This window comes from Erpetoichthys calabaricus, chromosome 5, assembly GCF_900747795.2.
Source record: "Erpetoichthys calabaricus chromosome 5, fErpCal1.3, whole genome shotgun sequence".
Classification (NCBI taxonomy): Eukaryota; Metazoa; Chordata; class Cladistia; order Polypteriformes; family Polypteridae; genus Erpetoichthys; species Erpetoichthys calabaricus.
In genome coordinates, this window is record NC_041398.2 from 152745352 (window position 1) to 152768099 (window position 22748).

At 37.6% G+C, this 22748-nt stretch overlaps 1 protein-coding gene across 1 annotated transcript in view; it reads right to left on the reverse strand.

Annotated features, from left to right (window-relative positions):
* The window catches only part of bmpr1ba (bone morphogenetic protein receptor, type IBa), a 124969-nt gene that overhangs the window by 12283 nt on the left and 89938 nt on the right, over window positions 1–22748 (reverse strand). The window contains 4 exon segments of the mRNA XM_028802139.2: window positions 9514–9811; window positions 14281–14473; window positions 19346–19487; window positions 19569–19665. Coding sequence (XP_028657972.2) covers window positions 9514–9811; window positions 14281–14473; window positions 19346–19487; window positions 19569–19665 — 730 coding nt within the window.

Here is a 22748-nt window from a genome sequence, read left to right on the forward strand (position 1 = left end):
GTAGATCAGGCCATTGGCTCAAAGCAGGAACCTATCCTGGAATAGGCATCAGTTAATTGATAGTTTCACACAGAAAACCACAGGCAGAATGAATTAGTTACCAAGTAGTGTGCTAGAGAGTAGTACTCTGGAGACCTTAAAAACTCAACTTTATATTATTTTGAAGAAATTAGATGAATAGGACTGGAATGTTTTGCTGGGCTAAATGGTATGTTCTGGTCAAACATTATTTTAATGTTCTAAATAACTATCTAATTCATAAACAAAAAATAATAAATAATACCATTTACAGCTGTAATTATGTACTGGCTGCTAATGTGCATGGATGAATATACACTAAATTATTAATTTATCAACTATTAAGACTGTGTTTCTAATAGATAGATATCCTTTAATGTGGGTAGTGACATTTTTCACATCTTCTGCAGCTGTGTGATTGCCAGTGTGACCTTTTATGCTGTGATGTGCTGGGCAGGTAACATTAATTCTAGAGAGCCCCACTGAATCAAAAAGCTAATTAAGAGGGGAGGCTCAGTAAAGGCATGCACTTTGGACCCCCTGGAGGAAGCAGGAAATGACAGAATTAAAACAAAACTGAGTGTCATTATGAACAATGCTACACATCCTCTCTCTGACACACTAACACTGAGTACTTTCAACCAATGTATCATTTAGCGGAACTGTATCAGAAAGTGCTACTGGAACTCCTTCATACCAACAGCAATATACCTGTATAATGCCTCACTGTGACTGTATATCCATCTAAAGTGATGAAGCTACTGGATGGTGTAATTTTAGCCCTTTTATTTTAATCAGTAGAAGTAAGAGATAAAGAAATAATTAAGAAGAATAAATTAAGAAAATAATATAAATAAAGCTGTCTTTTCAAATGTCATGGCAAAGTAAATTAATACACATACCAACATTCCTTAAAAATAGGTTAAATTAAGAGTCTAAAGTGTTATGCAAAGTATGTGATACCACTCCGGGGTGACAGGGGGGTTGCCAACAGTCTTGTCGTCATCCCTCCACAGCTCCGAAAAGAGGTCCAATGAGGGGTGACTGACCCTGCCCTCAGCACTTCAAGATGTCCGTGCCCCTTCCTGTCTAAACCATATAAATGCGTCAGTTCCCGGAAGGAGGTGTCCTCAGGTCTTTACCCAAGCCTACTACAGGACGGGTGCTTTCACAGACAGACCCTTTGCATACACCATCTCAGTCTAAAGCTCTTTGTTTTGTTGCTTGTGTGCCTATTTATTGTTGCTTGCGAATTAAACAGGGTGGCTGGGGTTGGGCACCCCCAAGCTATTCTTTGAACTCTGCCAGTTACTAAATGTTCCACATTTGGGCAAAGTCGGCAGAATTGTGCCTGTACAAAGCATGAGCAGCACAGCCAATCTGGTGTAAATGATCTAGCAGCTAGCTGACCAAGTGAGGCCAACTGCATACACAGAGCTGGCTGAAGCAGAAACATGTGGCGAGGCGGGCAACATGCTAACAGTCTGTGAACGGGCCTGGGACTAGAGCATGTGCTTGTCCCTCTGCACCCCAAGGACAATGTGGAAACAGTATTTGCTCATCTTTGAGCAAAGCACTACTCACCAGCACTGGGCTGCCCTGGGATTGGGCATCACCTCTTAGTTCTTTTTTGTTGGGGGAAGCACATAGGCTCACTTATTACGATATGGAGGAGTGTGCTGCTGCCAACTGTTCCCCACCCGAAGAGGAAGAGTACTTGCCTATTACAGGTTTGCACCTCTTTGTCAAGTACAGGAGCGGCCGTGAGTGGGAGGTTTGAATCTGGGAGTGGCTGGAAGTGGTGGTAAGGTATTTGATTTATGGGGCAAGCTGGTGCGCTGTGCTCTGACCCAGCGAAAAACACTGGTAAGCATGTGGGTGCAAATGGTGATCACTGATTTTTTAATTCACAACCTCCTGGACCCACCTAAGCTACCCAGTCCAAAGATAATACGGAGAGGGCCTGTAGAAATTATTGAATGTCAACAGCCTACATGGCAGTCCGAGAAGCCAGAAGAAAGGAGCACTCTAGACAATTAGAGCACAGAGAGTCTGACTCCTGACTGAAGGAGGACAAGCCCTTGCCTTAGACAACAGATTTCTCCCTGACTGTACTGCAACCTCTCTCCAACTGTCCCAAACTTGACGATCCTATGTCTGTGGATGTCTGCTTGGGAACAGGTAAGTTGTGTGCCTGGATGAGGACACAGAGGCAGTGCTCCCGACCCCCAATCTAGAACCGTCAGACTGTGCCACAACTGCTCCCATTGCCTCTCTGCAGTTTTGGTTTCGCTCCTTGCCTGCCTCATTTAAACATGAGGAGTGGGAATAACATACTCACTGGAAGTTTTCAAGGAGTCTGCCAGAAGTCTGCCAGACAGTCATCCAACCGGCAAAACCATGCCAGTCACATTCCACTTTATGATAGATAAATACGGGATGTATTTAGTGACAGATCATCAAGGTGACCATTGTGCCTTCAAAAAAATCCAACCTCTGCTCCTTAGGGACAAGCTGACAGAGATGGGAGTAGATTCATACATGGTGGCATCGATCGTGGACTATCTTAAAGACAGACCTCAGGTATGTGCGTCTTGGGAATCTGCACGTCTGACATTGTGGTCCGCAACACTGGAGCGCCACAGGGGACTGTACTTTCTCCGGTCCTGTTCAGCCTATATACATCGAGACTTCCAATACAACTCGGAGTTCCTGCCACGTGCAAAAGTTCGCTGACGACACTGGCTATCATGGGCTGCATCAGGAGTGGGCAGGAGGAGGAGTATAGGGACCTAATCAATGACTTTGTTAAATGGTGTGACTCAAACCACCTACACCTGAACACCAGCAAAACCAAGAGCTGGTGGTGGATTTTAGGAGGCCCAGACCCCTCATGGACCCCGTGATCATCAGAGGTGACTGTGTGCAGATAGTGCAGACCTATAAATACCTGGGAGTGCAGCTGGATGATAAATTGGACTGGACTGCCAATACTGATGCTCTGTGTAAGAAAGGACAGAGCCGGCTATACTTCCTTAGAAGGCTGGCGTCCTTCAACATCTGCAATAAGATGCTGCAGATGTTCTATCAGACGGTTGTGGCGAGTGCCCTCTTCTACGCGGTGGTGTGCTGGGGAGGCAGCATTAAGAAGAAGGACGCCTCACGCCTGGACAAACTGGTGAGGAAGGCAGGCTCTATTGTTGGCATGGAGCTGGACAGTTTGACATCTGTGGCAGAGCGACGGGCACTAAGCAGGCTCCTATCAATCATGGAGAATCCACTGCATCCACTAAACAGTGTCATCTCCAGACAGAAGAGCAGCTTCAGCGACAGACTGCTGTCACTGTCCTGCTCCACTGACAGACTGAGAAGATCGTTCCTCCCCCCAAACTATGTGATTCTTCAATTCCACCCGGGGGGGGGGGGGGGGGGGGTAAACGTTAACATTATACAAAGTTATTGTCTGTTTTTACCTGCACTATTATCAATCTTTAATTTAATATTGTTTTTTGTATCAGTATGCTGCTGCTGGGAGTATGTGAATTTCCCCTTGGGATTAATAAAGTATCTATCTATCTATCTATCTATCTATCTATCTATCTATCTATCTATCTATCTATCTATCTATCTATCTATCTATCTATCTATCTATCTATCTATCTATCTATAAGAGCCAGCTCCTTGTACCTTGTGCTTATTACCATGAGGGATGCGGACCAGGTTCATGCCCATCTGTAGGGGACTCACTTGGGTTGCATAAAAACATTACTGCAAATCATAATCATATTTTTATTGGCGCTAATGTACATGAGGAGCCATGGTTTTGCAGGTCCTGTCCAGAGTGTCAATAAATTCAAATGCCTTGTTGGAACTGTGCATATTTTATTCCAAAGCTGATTGTAAATATTTTTTTCAAGCAGGTTGGCGTGGACATTGTCTGCCCTTTCAATTCCTCTGTACGGTCTACAAATACATACTTGTCCTTGTTGATTACACCATTCACTACCCAGAGGCCATTCCCCTGCACATGGCTACCTGAAAACAATTACCCAAGAAGTGGTAGAGTCATTGCATGGGCTGGCATCCCCAAGAAGTCCTCAAAGATCAGGGAACACTTTTCACATCAAGAACTTTACAGAAGGTTGTATCACTCACCCCAAAATTTTTGTCTATCATCCACAGATTAGGGCAGACTAGTTGAATTTTAACCAGACACTCAAGAAGATTTTGAGGAGGGAAGTGTGAGCAGTTAGGGTAGACTAGGATCAGCTCTTACCCCACAGGCATCCACAGGGCCTTCACCTTTCGAGCTCCTTTGTAGGAGACAACCCAAATGCCTGCTTGATTTAATTGGAAAAGGCAGGGAGGCTGCAACAATATTATTAAATAAGTTGTCAATTTATGTGACCGGTTCTTATGGCTTTGACTCCACATCAGGGAACATTTAGAGTCTGCACAGCACTCACAGGCCTGATTGTACAATCCGAGATCCCTTTTTCAGGAGTTCCGTCTGGAGGACAGATTTGATGGTGCTTATCCCTACATTGTGTTCTAAGCTACTTGCACACTGGCAAGAGCCCTATGAGCTATGGGACAGGAAGGGGGCTAAGCAGACTATCTAGTATATCAGCCCAACTAGCATCCCTGCAAACAGGTATACCATATTAAACTTCTCAGGCCCTGCCATGACTGGAATGACCATGCCTTTGCTTCTAACTCTGCAGAGGTGCTTTGGGGATGCTGTAGAACTAGACTTTGGAGCAGCCTTGAATCCTGAGGGAGGGAGGAAGTAACTGGGATCCACTATTTCCTGCATTAATGGAGTCATGGACCCCAAACTGGGATGAATGAGCTTGGTTGCCCACAATATTGTTACCTGACTTGGGGTTGTAGTAAGGGGAAGCCTGTATTGATTCCCAAAAGAAAAGAAGGCCAAAGTTGAGCTCAAAATATACTGGATGTTATACTCATACCCATTGCCTGATGGAAGTTGGTGCTTTTGAAATGATTCCTGTCAGTTCAATCAAGTATCCTGCTTTGGTGCCTATCCCATGCCTAGGGTGAACAACCCTCTTGAATACCGAGGAGGTCCTGGGTACCTGTCTATCTTCAAAATTACAAAGGCCTATTGGCAAATCTCCCTAACAGACCTGATTAAATACCCCTAGTTGCCACTGGCAGTTACTGCGCCCTGCCCTTTGAGCTGCGTGGGGACCTGGCCACCTTCCAAAGTTTGGTGGATAAACTGCAACGGCCCCATAATGCTTATCTGGATGATATGGGTCATCTATTCCTGCACTGGGGGAGGACCACATGCGACACTGACTTATGGATCAAACCTAAAAACTGTTATTTCGGGCTGAGAGAGGCTAAGTATCTGGACTATGTGGTGGACACATCAAGCCCCTGGGGTCCAAAGTTGCTGCCATTTGAAACTAGCTCCAGCCACAAACAAAAAGGCAAATATGAGCCTTCCTGGGACTTGCAGGATACTATTGGAGACTCATACCCTAGCTCTCAGAGAGTCATGCACTTTTAATTAATCTCATGAGGAAGCGGTCTATGAACAAGGTGTCATGGAGTCCAGAAACCAAATCAGCATTATGTAACTTGAAAATGGCCCTAATGCCAGCTCCCATTTTGATCTTCCCTAACTTTTCTTTCCCATTTACTCTTCAGACCAAAACCTCGAACACTGGCCTGGGTGCTGTATAGAACCAGGTTACCAAAGGATCTGAACATCCAGTAATGTATCTCAGCCAAAAACCAGTGGACTCGGAGATGAGATATGCAGAGATTGAGTGTAAAGCCCTGCCCATCAAATGGATGATTTCCCAGCTGCAGTACTACCTGTTAGGACAGGAGTTTACTCTAGTGAAAGATCATGCTCCCCCTCAAGTGGCTGTCACCAAGAGGTTCCACAACCTATAAGTTCAATGTCCAGTACAGATGTGGGTCCCTCCATGCCATGCTGACACTCTCTTCTGGGTCCACAACCTCACTATGAGATCTGTCCCACCCTTTGGGGACTGGGGTAAAGGGGGCGCTGTGTCACACATGTGCGAATGTGGATAACCTTATTGAATTAGACCAGGTATGCAGTGCCACTCTGGGATGAGAGGGTGGCGCTGTCACTAACAGTCTTGCCTCTCCGCTGCTTAAAAAAAATGCCCCATGAGAGCGACAGACCCCACCCTTAGTGCTCTAATATGCCTTGCACTTTCCTGTCCAAATTATATAAAGATGGCTATATTGACTTGAGCCTGCTACAGGATGAAGTTTCATAGACAAACCCTTTGCATAGGGCTATCTCAGGCTAAAGCTCTTTCATTTTGTTTTGTTGCTTCCTGCATCAAGCACCAGTTATTTAGTTGCTACGTTATTTGTTGCTTGCAATTAAACGGGTTGTCCAGATTGACACCCCAACTATTCTTTGGACTCTGCCACTCACTTTAGTTGTACTATTAAAGAAATGCATCTTAAAATATAAATACATTTGCAGAAACACACATATGCCCCATGTTACACACATCAGCCTCCAAAATGAATTACACACTGATTTGCAAACAGAGAAAGTAGCTAGGCAGTAAAATATAAAACTAAACCTCAGACAAAAACACAAAAAAAAATATAAAGGTTTCATGTATTAATAACATGACTCCTATCAAGATGTGTAAAATCAATCCAGATTTTTCATTGTTAATTATCCTTGCCAAATTTTGTGTATGGTTTCAGGTAGTAAAGTTTTTCTTAATGACATCATTTTAAGTGCAAAAACAAACATGTGCCTTCTTTTGGAAATTAGTTTTACAGACACTGATGGTACTCCTTTATTTGTGATTTTTTTCAGATTTATCAAAAACTAAAAATATGATGCATATTCTAAGAATACCATTGGCATAATCCAAATTCATAACCAAACATTGAGATCCCATTCTTATGTGCATGCACAGTTAATGAACGCCAACCAGCACACATTGGTGCCACATTGTAGTGTCTGAAGCAACTGTTGATTTTATTGACTTTTACTGTCAATTATAAAAAAAACCTTGGAAGGCTTGGAAGGAGATGAGACGTGATTTTCTCAGAGACACTTTAACGTCCCGTGAGACAAGGCAGTGAGACAAAAGGACAGCTTGCTGTACAGGCTTTTAAATGTTCGAAGTGCTACGTGACATGCAGATCATGCAGCACAGCAGCAGCAAGCCAGCAGCTGATCCAGCAAAGAGGAGGTAAAAAAAATGTATTTGTTTCCCATTGTATCACTGTTTAAGAGGGGATTTTGGAGGAGCGATTGCATCTCCTTAGTGTGCATTCAGCCCCCCTCTACACAACACGAGCAGCAGAGACGCGAAGTGGCTGGCGTGTAGCACGCCCCTGGAGGGGAGAGGGGGAATAACTCATTCACTACAGCTTTATTACTGGCAAATATCAAGAAATAAAAAATGAATGAAAATGAATGAAATGAAAATAATAATCTCTTTAAATTGTATATCTGGTTAACCAAACCCGGGGGTGGCAAGCGAAGCGAGCAGGGGGCAAAGCCCCCTAGTTTGTATAAAAGAATATTTTCCTATGCAGTCCTCTTTCTACATTTCAAATCAAATAAAACATTGAACTAAAAAAAAAGAAACACAATACTCTACTTATTCAAGGTGTACAATCTGAAGATCACCCAGAATACAGAGGAGTTTTTGTGATCTTCAAGGTATGTACAACATTAACAACCATTTTCACAGTTAGTCTTAGATTGCATTCAATCAATATGCAATTTCATGGCTTAGTGTTGATTTAAATTGCCATACCTTTGCCAAGCTGTCAAGTCTGCCATTACCTTGTTCATAGTACAAAACTTACTTGTTATGGTCAGTTTGGTTATATTGTTAGCTTTTGAAGTAGGAAATTATATAATTACTATTCTGACAAAGCTTAATGCTAAATTTGATACTTTATACCATTGTATTTCTTATAATGTTGAGTTATGTAGATTATCAAGTAGTGTAAGACACAAGCAAAAGTCTGGAATTCAAAATTATCATTCCTCAGGTAAACATTAGCTTCTTTGCATGCATTATTATTAGTTGAGATATTTTATAAACAAAATGATGTTTGGCACATCCAAATATTTGTTGCACAAAGAGCAAAACTATTTACAAGAACCAGGAGTTGGAGAACTTGAAGGGAAAAAAAATGTTATATTTCAGAGCAGAGATCAGTAACCCAGCAAACTTAAACAAAATAGCTACAAAAAACAAAACTCAGAGTGCAAAGATGTTGTAAAGGAAGTTCTAACCATACCTAGAATAACTAAAATAATCATTTGGTATTTATATTCAAAAGCTTAAGACACCACATGCAGTGTGTAGATAGATAGATAGATAGATAGATAGATAGATAGATAGATAGATAGATAGATAGATAGATAGATAGATAGATAGATAGATAGATAGATAGATAGATAGATAGATACTTTATTAATCCCAATGGAAATTCACATATCACATTAGTGTAAAAAAGCTGTTGTTTTCGTTAACAATATGGTCACGTCCAACAAAACACAGTTTGAAATAATAGTTCCCATTAAACAAGCAGTACTCAAAATGTATTGCAAATAATGTAAACAAAATAATAATAAATATAAAAAATAAAAGGATAATTAGAACAAAATAATTAAAGTTTAGAAATATTCACAATAAACCAGGAGCATTTATAATAAGACCATTTTCATATTGATCCCTCTCACATCCCAAAGATATTCATGTTAATTTCTGAAATGGTGATGAATGTGTGAGAATGAGAGTGAGAATAGGAGGGTATGTGAGTGTTCTGTGATGAACTACCACCCAAATTACTAGTAATATATACATGGCTAATTAAAGCTAAGTGATACTTTTGAAACTGAGTGTTTTATCATGGAGCTTCCCAACATTTTCACTTTACAGTGGCACTTACACAAGTTTATAATGAATGCTATGTTCATAATATGCTATTAATATTATGGTACTGTATATTGCTAATATGCTTTTAATAAGCTATACTATATTTGAGTGGAGCTTTGTGATTTAATTGCCAAGTAATTATGAGATAAAATTAACTCTACTGACAGTGATTTCAAGTAATAACTTTCTAAAAAGTTAATAAACTGAAAATGATAAAAAAAAATATTACTAGAATGTGAAGATACTGAGCAAAATAAGAACATAACCTATCTGATTTTCAATACTGAGTGTACGTAAAGTAAAACATTTAAAATCATGAATGGTGGAAACCGTACTACCACTTACAAGTGTAAATGTGAGCATATATATTAAATGGCATGTAACAGCATTGTAGAGTCTTAATAAAAAGCTGATAACAACAAACAGCAGACATGAAAAACATCAAAATGATATATTAATTCACTGCAGTATTAAAGTTAATACTATATTCATCAAATGATATGGAAGCAACATATACAGTATTTAAATGTATATTGCATGTAAGGTGTTGACTAACCTGATAAATTTAACAGCTAGCCCCAAATCTGCTATGCAACATGCTCCATTCTTCTTGACCAAAATATTTTTGCTTTTCAAATCTCTGTGTGCAATGGCTGGTTTTCCTTGAGTGCCAAAGATTTCTGTATGTAAATGACAAAGCCCACTGACTGATGAATAAGCCAGCTTTAACATAGCCTTTGTATCTAGGGTGGTGGACTTTAAGTAATCATACAAAGATCCATTTTCATGATAATCTGTTATAAGGTACAATTGGGTCCAGGAGCCTGTGCCTTTAATATCTGCAGCAATAAATCCTGAAATAAAAAAATAACAAAAGAATCATACATAATATTAATCATGGCATATTAATGTAAATTGAAGTAGAATGCAACTAGAAAATTTTTTACTACACATATTACTGACATATCGTAGGACATTTTCATTTAATAATTTAAACAGAAAAAGGAAACATTATGGGGCTTGCATACAGCATGTCAAAAAAGACCAAAAATTTACTTCGCTATTTAGGGTATAGGTAGGTTGACTAGAGCAAAGATGCCATCAATATGAATGAGGGCAGGGTAAAGCATCAAAGCAGACCTCAGCAGCAAGAAGTGACCCACATGGAAAATAAGACAGAACAGTAACATTCCATCATGGCAGCAAGAAGTGACCCACACAGAAAATAAGACAGCACAGTGACATGCCAGCATGGTAGCCTAGAAGTGACCCACATGGAATTTAAGACAGCAAAATTACATGCCAGCATGGCAAGGCAGAGGCCACTAGGAGGTGTCAGATTTTGTCAGGAATGGGGTGTCAGAAATGTTGCAGCCAAGAAAACCAGTAGGGGAGAGATAGAGGGAGAGGGGAAGAGAGTGGAATTGTTGCTGGCATTTAATCTACAAACTACATGATGAAGGTGACAGTTGAAGGCATATCATGGAATGAATTAGACTGTTAAAACTTACTTCATATATTTAAAAATTAAAGGATGTATACTAGATTAAACACAACAAGGTATTAACAAAGAGAAATACTGAGAGCTGAGCCAAATTCATTAAGTTGACTGTGAAGATATGAAGTACTAATCCAAGTAACAATAAAAATGATCAGAATTTGCTTTGAGTTCTAATGCAATTAAAAACGTGTATGTTATAAAAAGGCAACAAAACAACAGGTAGGCATGAACATTCATTTTGCATTATATTTGGATGTTTCTGTTGTTACCTAAATACATACATTATGCATGGGGTGTTAAGAATAACAAAAGGGGGATGCCTTTCAGCCTAAGTGTTAAATTTTTTTATGTATTTAAACGTTTTCCCAAAGGAAATATGTCCTCTGCTATACCAATTCTTCCTATGGAATACGCAGCATTACTTCTGGTCCAGGCTTTGGTCTTGTCACGTCTGGACTACTCACTTCTGGCAGGAATACCTGCATGTGCTATCAAGCTGCTGTAGATGGTCCAGAATGCAGCAAGCCGTCTTGTATTGTGTTAGCCAAGATGGGCACATGTCACTCCCCTTTTCAGGTTGCTACATTGGCTCTCTGTAGCAGCATGCATAAAGTTCAAATCCCTGATGCTTGCCTACAGAGTAGCCAGTGGGTTAGCATCTGTGTATATGGAGACACTGGTAAGGTGCTATGCTCCTTCTCGTCCATTCATGTCTGCCAGTGAACAGTGTCTGGTGATGCCACCTCTGCATGGTATCATGTTTCAATCCAGACTATTTTCCTGTGTAGTTCCTATTTGGTGGAACAAGCTGCCCACCATCTGAACTGCCGACTCCCTCAATGTATTTAAGAAGCAATTAAAATCAATCTGTTCTGTGAATATCTGGCTATCTGATTGAAAAGAAATTGTTCATTGATTTGTTGTTACATTAAAGTTAATTGCTTTATCAATTGTTAATCTGTTTGTAAATGTATTAGTTATTACATATTTTCACTTGTGGCAATTAACTTTTGTTACCTGTCCTACTACACTTATTGAACAAATAATACTTGATTAAATTTACCTTTTTTGTAAGCCGCTCTGGATGAGAGCGCCTGCCAAGCAAATAAATGTAAATGCATTATACCACAGTCAGGAAGTTTGATGCTATTAATAAAAGCATGGAATAACTTCAAATACATTTACAGTAAATGGTTATCTAAAGTATATATAAAATATATACTCATTAATGCCTCCCCATTAAAATCTTTGTTTTTCTGAGAAATGTACTAATCTCTTACATAATATCAGATCACATTTTCTTTAGTGTATTTTGCTGATAACCCTCCACAGGGTGTTATGTGTAGTGTGTATGATAATATAATTTGTTCCTGTTCCCCTGAACATAGTCCAGTTTGCCTGATCAAGCAATGAATGTTATGTTTTTACATCACTCAGATAATTCTGTGTTGTTCAAGAGGACTAGTGCTGTTTGAAAACAATGTTTTAAAAACAAAATCCAGAGTAGTGTTCCCCTAGAACCAAATGCTTTTGACTATTCAATATTTTGTAAATTTACATTTACTTATGTGTCTGACACCAAGATGAGTTACAACAATTATGTTATAATTGGTTACATTTCTTTAGGCTTTCAAAGAACATTCAAGTCAAGTAAATTAACAATGGTAGTGAGGGTGAATGCAGTGCATAATTACACTCTGTGTGACATTAGATCTTTGTTATTTTCCTTTTTGTCTTATACTTTATGTTCTTTCTGTTGTATTACCTTTCCCTTATCATAAAAATACTTGACACTTTATACATTTGGCCTGTCTGGATCCATTTATAAACACAAATATTGACTCAGGAGCACCCACTACTGTCACAAAGGCATTGAACTCAATGTCCAAAAAACTTTTTGTATTGTATTTTTGTTGCACATCTTATGTATAAACGTCTACATGTGGAAGTGTGTGCCTGTCTGGCCCGGAAGTAAGAGGTGGAGTTGGGGTAAGGGCTCCGCCTCCAAGGAAACTCAACACAAGCAAGGCCAGCACGTCAGCAAAACGAAACCTCCAAAGAAAGCCAAAGTTGCTTAGCTGCTATCATCAGCAAAATGATATCCCTTTAACCTTTCCTCCTGCCACTAATGCACAAGCAATGCAAGCACTTCAGCAAAACAAAACGTCCTAGGAGAGAGATGCCTAGAGTAGTTCTTTTCAATTACCTCAATTACCTGACATCTCTACATTTCAGTTTTTTTCTGATGATTTCAATAGTTTCTAGGACCCCAGACTTTTTACAGCAGGGGCTTACAATGCTAGTTATTAAATATACTTATTAAGTAGGATAATTTAACTGTTATACTGAATTTGAAACAATGTATAACAAAAATTTACTAGTATACCTTATTAAAAACACACAGAAAAACTCCTCTTGACTTGTGACTAAAATAACAGAATTAAAAAAGTTTAAAGGCCAAGTTCATTTTTTTTAATCAAAATTATCTCCTTTTTTGTGACTTTAACTAAACCAGTTGGTCAAAAACATTTTACCTTATAGTCACACCTATTTGGGCAGGAGTAAAATTGTTTATATGCCCTAAAAACAAATATAATATAAATTCAATTTCCCCTAAAACCTGGCATTGGAAGAAAGTGGGTTCAGAAAATGAATACAATAATGTTTTGTGTAAAAATGATATTTTTCAAAAGAAACAAAAATGTATGTTTCATAAAAGTCTTTAACTCACTAGAAAATGAAGGCCCTTTTTATTACACTTTTTCGGATGTGAATATAAATCTGAGCAAAAGAGCTGTCTGTATGCATTTGTGGAGTGTTTTATTGAATGTGTGAATTACATACATACAAATTTTGAAAGGTAAACATAAACATTGGCCAGAAGACACAGGATCAGACATTTGTACTTCTTTAAGCTGAGCCTGTCAGCATGTAAATAGTTCCTTTGGGGCTGAGGGAAAATTTAACCACCTGATGTGTAAAGTTACTGTAAAATAGTTGAATTTAGATTGTACAGCAGAGGATAATAATTAACACTTCATAGCAATGAAGCAGTAAGACTTGTCGGGAACATGAATACATATGACATAAATATGCATTTAAACTGTGCTTGTTATTTAAAGTAGTTCTTCTCAAAAGTTAGTATATACGAAAGGAACAAAATATTAGGTTTACTTATACAACTCTTATAGCACAGATCCTATGTGGATATCAGCATACAGCTTAGCACTTTTACGTGAGATAAGATGAATGTGTTGTCTAACACTAGATTTGATTTAGTGATGTGATTTTCATTCACCCACATTTAAAGGAATACTTATTTCAAAAATTATATTTTTATATGTTACTTTACCCATGTAGTTTGTAGTGATGAAAAAACAATACAAAAAATAATCTTATGTTTTCATGCAGAATGCTAAAAAAATTTATGATATAACACAAGCTAATGGTAATCATTGCTGCACAGTGGTAAACAATGTGAAAAACAATCCATGGAAAAAAAAATTTTGTGTTTCTCAAGTTGCATAACCCACATGCCAGTTATCCAGTTGCATGCTCAAAATGTGAGAAACACATATATTTATTATTAAAATATTATTAAATACATACTTTTGGCAAAGGTCACATGGAATTGCCTTTTTTCAAATGAAGAAGAACTCCTGGCCAATGAACTGCTTCTTCAGTTTAAAAAGGCAATCCCATTTGACCTTAGCATATGAAACAATAATTGACATGTAGATTAGATAACGCAAGTAATGTTAGATATTGTTTTTGCACATATTCAACTTTAAATTTCTTCACCCATTCTTTTGCTGTTCTTACCTAAAATATTTTCATGTCTCATAAGCACGGTCTGGTAAATTTCAGTTTCTCGAAACCAGCTGGCTTCTTCAGTTGTAAAGAAAACCTTCACTGCTACTTTCTCTCCTCTCCATTTTCCCATCCATACTTCTCCATATCGTCCTTTGCCAATCTGCTTTACCATCTGAATCTGCTTGGCAATTGTTCTTTGAACCTAGAAATTAATTTTCAATACAATTCAGTAATAAGAAACAGCCAACCACTTAGAGGGTTCACTCAGAGGGCCAGTAAATGCTGCATGTTAACCAAGCATGCATGTGTTTTGGGTGTAGGTGCAAAGCTGATGTACAAGGAGAAAACTGCAGACATACATAGGGTAACATGACAATTACACAAAGACAGTGACCAGGCCCAAATTCAAACTCAGTCTTATGGAGTTGTGGGATAAAAGTGCTAAGCACTGTGGCACAGTGCTGCCCTACTTTAAACATATTTAATACTTGGCCTGGCTTACCATACCTGAGAAAAATATTTACATAATAAAAACACTCTAATGATGACTTGGCATTTCACACTCAGTGAAGCTCAGCTGTACTCATAATTGTGTTCCTAGGCAACAAATTGTGTAAAGTAGGCCTATGGCAGCATGATCAAATACCATATATCACAAACAAGTAATTTCAAGTAATTTTAAACCTTTAGGATATATTTTTAAATTGTTTCTACAGTGCCAAGAATAGCTGTAAGAATTTGTGGAATGATAACACATTTTACAAATGAAGAATGATAAACTATTAATTTAACTACAGAGACATTTCTAAGGAGTAAGCACTGCTGTAAAGTTGTTGACTAGGATTTTAATTTTTTACCTTGCAAATGCTTCAATTCTTTCTGCCTTTGTGCAGCAGCAATAACATAATTAAACGTCATCTTCAGCTATTTAAAATCTAAATAATAACAGCAATCCTTGATGTATCATTGTGCAGAAGTGAAGTACAAACTAAAACTTAAACCTGACCAGCAGACAGAATTCTGCTCATAAAGGTTAGATAATTGGATAATGTCCCTTGGTTAGATAATACCCCTTTCAATTCTGGAATGTCTTGCAAATCATACTAAAATGGTGACAAATCTGCCTTCAATTGATCTATTTTCTGGGCTTCAGCACAAGGCTGAAGGGAAGCAAAGTTTATATTCTGGTAGAACTGGACAAAAGGCAGAAAACATTCTAAATGATAAAACACCCTATGTAGGAACTTCTTTAAGAAAATAAATTCTTTTCCACATTTTTTTCAGTGATGTTTAAGAATCAGTCAATCAAAAGTTATTTTACAGAGAATCGTTTACATATAATACCATCAGACAGCATTTTACACCCCTAACCTGAAACACCAAGAACAAAAACTCCCATACTCAGTCCTGGGCACTCACTGTGGCTGCAGGGTTTTGTTCTAACCAAATTCACAATCAGTGATAATAAATGGTCCCACTTAATTAGCTGGTCTTTTTTTCTCTTCTCTTTTTATGCATTTAAAAAATGCACGGTAGTATGATTTTTACATTTATAAGACTATAGTATGAAATATTTAGTTCCCTTTTGTTGATTCTTTTTATTAATTTTATTATTTTGCCCTTTTCTTATGTAGTTTTCTCTGTTCATTGTATCCTAACAATTGTAGCCTGGAGACATTAGGACAACAATGATTTTAATTGGGGTAATGCCAGCTATTTGAGATGGTAGCATTGTGGAGAAATACATGGTCCTTGTAGTGGGACTGAATGATCCTTTGCTACTTGCTGGTATGTGGTGGTTCATTTTTAGTTAATATTTTAACTTTTTTTGTTAGATGTGACCCCTGCTTAAAAGTGGCTTAAGGTATTGTTTTAGATTTTATTTTATTCTTCCATCCATCTTCCAACCCGCTGAATCCGAACACAGGGTCACGGGGGTCTGCTGGAGCCAATCCCAGCCAGCACAGGTCACAAGGCAGGAACCAATCCTGGGCAGGGTTCAACCCACCACAGGACACACACAAACACACCCACACACCAAGCACACACTAGGGCCAATTTAGAATCTCCAATCCACCTAACCTGCATGTCTTTGGACTGTGGGAGGAAACCGGAGCGCCCGGAGGAAACCCACGCAGACACGGGGAGAACATGCAAACTCCACGCAGGGAGGACCTGGGAAGCAAACCCAGGTCCCCAGGTCTCCCAACTGCGAGGCAGCAGTGCTACCCACTGCACCACTGTGCCGCCTTTTATTTTATTCAATTTTTTTTTTTTTTTTTGCTTTGTTTTTTTTAATATACTCTCCTACCCTGTGCTTGCCAGGAGATGGTTTCTGGATTGAAACATTTAATTATCTTAATAACCCTGGCTGATCAGACCCCTGGGGTAATGGTCAAGCTTGTCATAACTGGCTACACTTATTTTATTTTATTACTGTTTTTTTTTAATATTGTAATTATATTTTAACGAGCCCAGTAATTTAAAGCACCTGTATTAAAACTATCTTAATTAAGACCTGTGTGGGGAGAGTTTGGTTTTGCAGGAGGTTGTTTTCCTCCAATAGACGAGGGGTGGTGTAATTCTTTTTTCAACTTGTAGCCCTCGGAGAGGCTACATAATGACAATTTAAAAACAAGCAGAGCAGATACCTGGGCAAACAATACTGAATGATGAAATGCTGCAACTACATTAGCGTGAGACCCACCAATTAGTAAATATAAGATATAATAACCAGGACACCTTGTGGTTATTCCACAAAGTGGACTTAGCACATAAACCTTGCTTAAATGGAGATGGAAAATGTATTTGAGATGGTTTCTCTTCCACCAAAGAGAATCAGGGTAAGTTGTCATCTCATAGCCTGGTCTGTACCAGACTATAAAACTGAAGCTTAGCAAATGTTATGGATTAGGAGTTCACAAAATTCTCATTCAATGAGAAACACCATCTTGACAAAATATTCAGAGTAATTTGTTTTTCATTGCATATGTAATGTTGCTGTATTCTCAGTTATACTATTGTCTACAGGAATCCAATACATTCAGTACAAAATGGTAAACCAATTAGAAATCAAAGAAATATATGATGTTCAAAGCAGATTGTAATGCCGAGTGTCAGTAATTTTCTGCTCTGTACATCACTTGGGTAGCTCACTAGCCCTGAAAGGACTGCTCACTGTTCCCACACTAGCTGAAATTCATATTCCCATTGGGATTAATAAAGTATCTATCTATCTATCTATCTATCTATCTATCTATCTATCTATCTATCTATCTATCTATCTATCTATCTATCTATCTATCTATCTATCTATCTATCTATCTATCTATCTATCTATACGGCTCTGCAGGCTGGCCATTTTTTTGACTCTGCTACAAATGACACTAAAGCTGTTCAGTTTCATAATAGAAAGGCACTGTATAGTGATCATGAACACCAACTCAGCTGATGTAATTTGTCCGTGTTGTTATTGGTCACCATTATTTTTGATATAATTAAGTGACTCGAGAAAAAGCAATATAAAATACAATGTAGTTTTAAAAATACTTTATAAAGGGCTGTCTCATTGAGAAATTGTTACTTATTGAAAGCACAAATTTGAAGTGAATAAAGTTCTGATAATGAGCACTGAGTTGAAAGGTAATATGTATTCATCAATAATGCAGTGTAAAATACCTCTAAAATATAACTATGTATTTTAAGTGGATTCCATTGCGAAGCTCAATGTATTGCATGTGAATTTTCACTAGTGAGACATACAATTTAGAAACTAATGGTTTTTGCCAAAAGCAACAATCCAGGCAGTCTCTACGTTGTATTTCATCTGTCTGTTTCAGCCAGAATGGTTCAGCCCGGTCTTCACAAACTTGAATTGTAGAGTGGTGATACACACATGCACATCCACACTACTTGAAATTGAAATGCTTAAGCCAAATTCCAGGTTCCAGAAAAAGGGGAAAAAAAGCTTAAACTACTGAAGAAGGATTTTGTAATCCGTTTTTTTTCCCCCCAAAGACAGGTCAGTTTATTAACTTAATACATTCTTCATATGTGGTGCAAAATGAATTAGTTTACAGGATCATTGCACCTGCTGTAAATGTCAAAGCTATCTAGACACTACTATTCTTGGGATTTTGTTTAAATATTTGCTCTGTAGTGTTTTGTTAATTTAGTGCTTTCCTGGTAATCACTTAAAGTCATTTTACAATACTAAGCTGCTTTTAAAATGTCTGTTAAATACTGTACAACTTATACTGATGACTAAACATTTACAGAAAAGTCAAATAATGATTGCATTTAGCAAGTTTAAGCATTCATGGGTGATTATTGTTTCATCTGGGCTTCATATTTGTATTATGTATTTGCTAGTATATATATAGTATATACTATATATATTTGCTATCCTAACAAGTTCTTCCTCAACAATCTGTCATTTATAGACTAAGGACATAACAGCTGTATAGATGTTTCTATTTTATAAAGTGCACTTGTACAAGATTTTGATGACTCTTATTTTAAGTAATAGTTCTCTGAGTATCACCACTATTTTTTATGGGGCTTTTTTCACCATGTCGCCAACATTACCACAATAATAATAACAACGTATAAAAAACGCATGTACAAGCAAGTACCATCTAGAATCAAAAATTTTTTAGTTAATTTGGCAGCCCTAGTAAATATGGAGATCAAATAGTGCTCAAAAGGTTTGAATGGCTTTGGGGAGTGGGTGTGCAGTTACACAGTCATTGTATGTTTTTTTTTTTTTGTCAAGGTAAGAAACCCAATATGATATTCTTGAATTGGGCCCAAAATCACTAATGGTATCACTGGATTCTATTGCTATCTGCGATTCAAAGATTCTTTACATCTTTTTAACCCAAAGTTCTCAGCTCAGGGGCAATCATTGGCCTGTTAGCATGACAGGGCACATTTCCAAACTGAAACAATTCATTAAATATTAACACAATCATCAGTTTACAAATTGTTTTAACTAATCTGTTATCAAATGCATTTGAGGGTCTAAAGGTTAAAGAGCACAACTCAACCAAAGAAATTTAGTGAAACTCTTTACCAATAGAGGAAGGCCTGATCCGCTGCCAGAGCTCTGAGACTGTTCTATTAGGTCTTTTAGTGATTCTCCAGGAGCAATATAGATCTCGTCATGTTCTACTCCAATGCTGTAGTGAGGTGGCCTTGATTCCTGTCTTTTATATCTGTAGAAGACAACACCAACTTAAACAATTTCCCTTTGTTTCGTTTTTGTGTTTTAGCTTATTGATTAATTTTGCACTGACCTTAAGTAACAAAAAATGATGATTAATGCCAGAGTCATACTACATACAGTCACTGAGATGAGTAAGGCTATGTGGTGGACATTCCCATCAAAAAAACCTGTAAAAAGAAAAGGGGTTTAAGGTATAGTGGGTTGAATCATTTCACACTGAGTCAACTGGTTATGAATAAAGAAGAAAATGCTGAAATCACACTTTTTGATCATGCCAGGGCCTGTGTTAATGCCCCAGAACTGTTCTTATATTTGTTTCTTATCCATAAAGACATAACAGTACTCTGCTTCCTGCTGTCGGCAGAAATCCATTTCACATCAGAATTAGCCTCTGCATGAATTGCTTGCGAATCAATGACAGGATGGCAACAAGATATTTTTATAAACTTTTCTCAGCAGTTAAAGATTTCGAAAAAAATTATAGTATCACATTATAAAATTTGTGTTGTGATTCACTTATGGTTGCACAGTTTAATTGAATAATAAGTTTATATTTCATTAAGTGTTTAAATTTGTAAATGGATATATTGATATTGTTTAATCAAGTGTGGGGAAGTTGCAGATTGGATCATATCTTGGCAGCATTGGCTACAAGACAGCAATTAACCCTAGATGAAGCAGATTAAAGCACACTCACACATACGTACGCCCAGTTTAGAGTCACTAATGTATCTAGCCCACAAGTCCTTGTGAGAAGAGAAAAAAAAAGGAATCAAAATTAATCTGTTTTAAAAGGTTCATGACATACAAGAGTTTATTGCAATCTGGTCTACATTGTGTAAATGTTGTTGACTGGAACTGGCACTCTTTAGCTGACCTCAAACCCAAAGTACAGTCTGTCAAGGAGACCAGAAATTATACAAAAGAAAATGGTTTATTATAACAAAAGGGCACTAAAAAGACATGGAATCAAACAGACTAATAAATGATGTACAGAAAGACATGAAAATAATAAAACATACATTATGTCTCTCTGGGTTCAACCAAACAATCACTGGTAGGGTGGCTGCACACTTTCATACCTTCTTAAATGATCTCCATCTCACAATTTTTTCTCTTCCTCTCTGCCTGGTATCCTGAAGTATCCCTACATGCCAGTATCGATTTGTGCCCAGTCCAAAAAAATATTCTAGTGTTTGTCAAGGTAGCCGCCTTCCCCCTTTCAATTTCTAAATTTTTCAGATGAATAAAAACATACCTTATGACAAAGCTAGCTTAAATGATATATAGAGTAAAGATGTACAGAAAGCCTGTGTTTTCTGAGGTGAAAAAATTGTTCAATCCACTTTGGAATACAATGCTAAAAATATACTACATTTAAAAAGAATCATTAATAAAGGAATGAACAAAGTGAGGAGCAAAGTCCCAACCAATAATTATCACTCAGAATAAATAAAATGTTAAACACGATCGGGGGTCTGACATAAATGTTGGCTCTCTCTGTATCCAATAGGACAACTTCTCTTTTTTCCACTGTTAAAAATACCATCACAATAATTCATCTTCACCTTATATTTTCTCTCTATATCTTCACAATTTTCTGGATACTATTAGCCCATACCAGTTAAATCTTACACCTAATTTCAAAACTGTAGAACTCATTTACAGCTGGCAGGAAATGGCATTTGAGAACCACCCCTGTGTTACATTTAGGCTATCCTCTTCAAGGGTTAGGGATGGCCTAAAAATTTCTAGGATTCTAGGCACAAGACCAGTGATACCATGGTCCTGAACATTGCCATCCAAGTAATCATTAATTTAAATCTGCAGTACCTGGCCTGAAGATCAAGACAATATAAAACAAAAAAATGAGCTTAAGTTATAGTAGATATACAAGATAAGAGGAGGACTAATATTAGTATTATTACATTTTCTGAGGGTACAGAGAGTAATAAAAGCATGGGTTTCCTTTAGCACAACCTTAAAATCTAGCTTCTAGTTTCTAAGAAGGAGATCTTGTGAACTCTGATTTAAATCAGCCAGCACAAATGGAATACAGGTGAAGAGGTAACTACACATTGTGACATTGCTTACGATGATAGGGTTATCTTACAGAATTATTTGAAGAAGCTGCCAACTTGCTTGAATTCCCATGTTTGCCTTCACAGTAAAAAATTGGTTAGAAAACAGCAGGCAATTTGGGTATCCTCATTGTTAAAAAGTTATACCAAAAACTGGCCTGGAATTGATGTTTTTTTGATAAGATTAGATTAATCCCTAAATGGAAATTCAATTGCATATCGCAGTAAAACAGAATACACAGATACTGACTCAAAGTACAATATATGACAATAGAATAAAAGCACACAGCAATTCAATAAATGTTACCCTAAATAAGTAGGTTGAGTGTGTACTATCTTCCTATAGCTTCTGGCTGGAGTGAAGAACAGGATGTCTGGAGTAAGCATTTATCTGCCTAATGGCAGAAGGCAGAAAAGCTAAAATACTGCATGAAAGTGCTCCTTTTGTTACAGATTTTAATACCAGTTGTTCTTATAAAACCAACTCATTCATTTAAAGGTTCTTGCAGGGCTAAACTGAGACATATTTTAAATTTTAGATGGGGCTTGTCACTTCATCCTATAAAGGGACATGAAAGTGAACAGACATACATATTGGCATCATAGCTAACAAACCTTCACATCATCCACTGTCCTCAAATGCAGAATGCTCCAAGGAGGACTTGGTGACTACTTGGACTAGTTTAGTTTGGTATTGATTTTGCCTCCCATTGTTGTGCACTTCCAGAAGTTTCCACTAGAATCTGTATTAAACTGAGTCTCCTGTTCTAATTTTACAGCTGTCTTTACTTAGCTTAGATTTTATCTTACTTTACTTTATACTGCATTGTCATCATTAAGAAAACTGAAGACTGCCTAAAAAATATGCCTATGTTTTATATATATATGCACTGCATATTTTCAGATGGCTTGTCATTTAATTGATATATTCAAGTGTTTTCAAATATTTAAGGTTTCTTTGCCTGTAGAAGGTTAAAGTGCTCAATAAAAGACCAAAATGAAGTGTACTGAATTGAAATAGAGACAGCAAAATAAAGGTCGCCAGTAATAAAACTTCTTAATTTCACAGTAAACACTATGACACTGCTAATGCTGAGAAGGGCAAGAATGCTATATTCATTGATCCCTTCCTGACACAGTCCTATCTTCTTTCACATTTACGACAACAA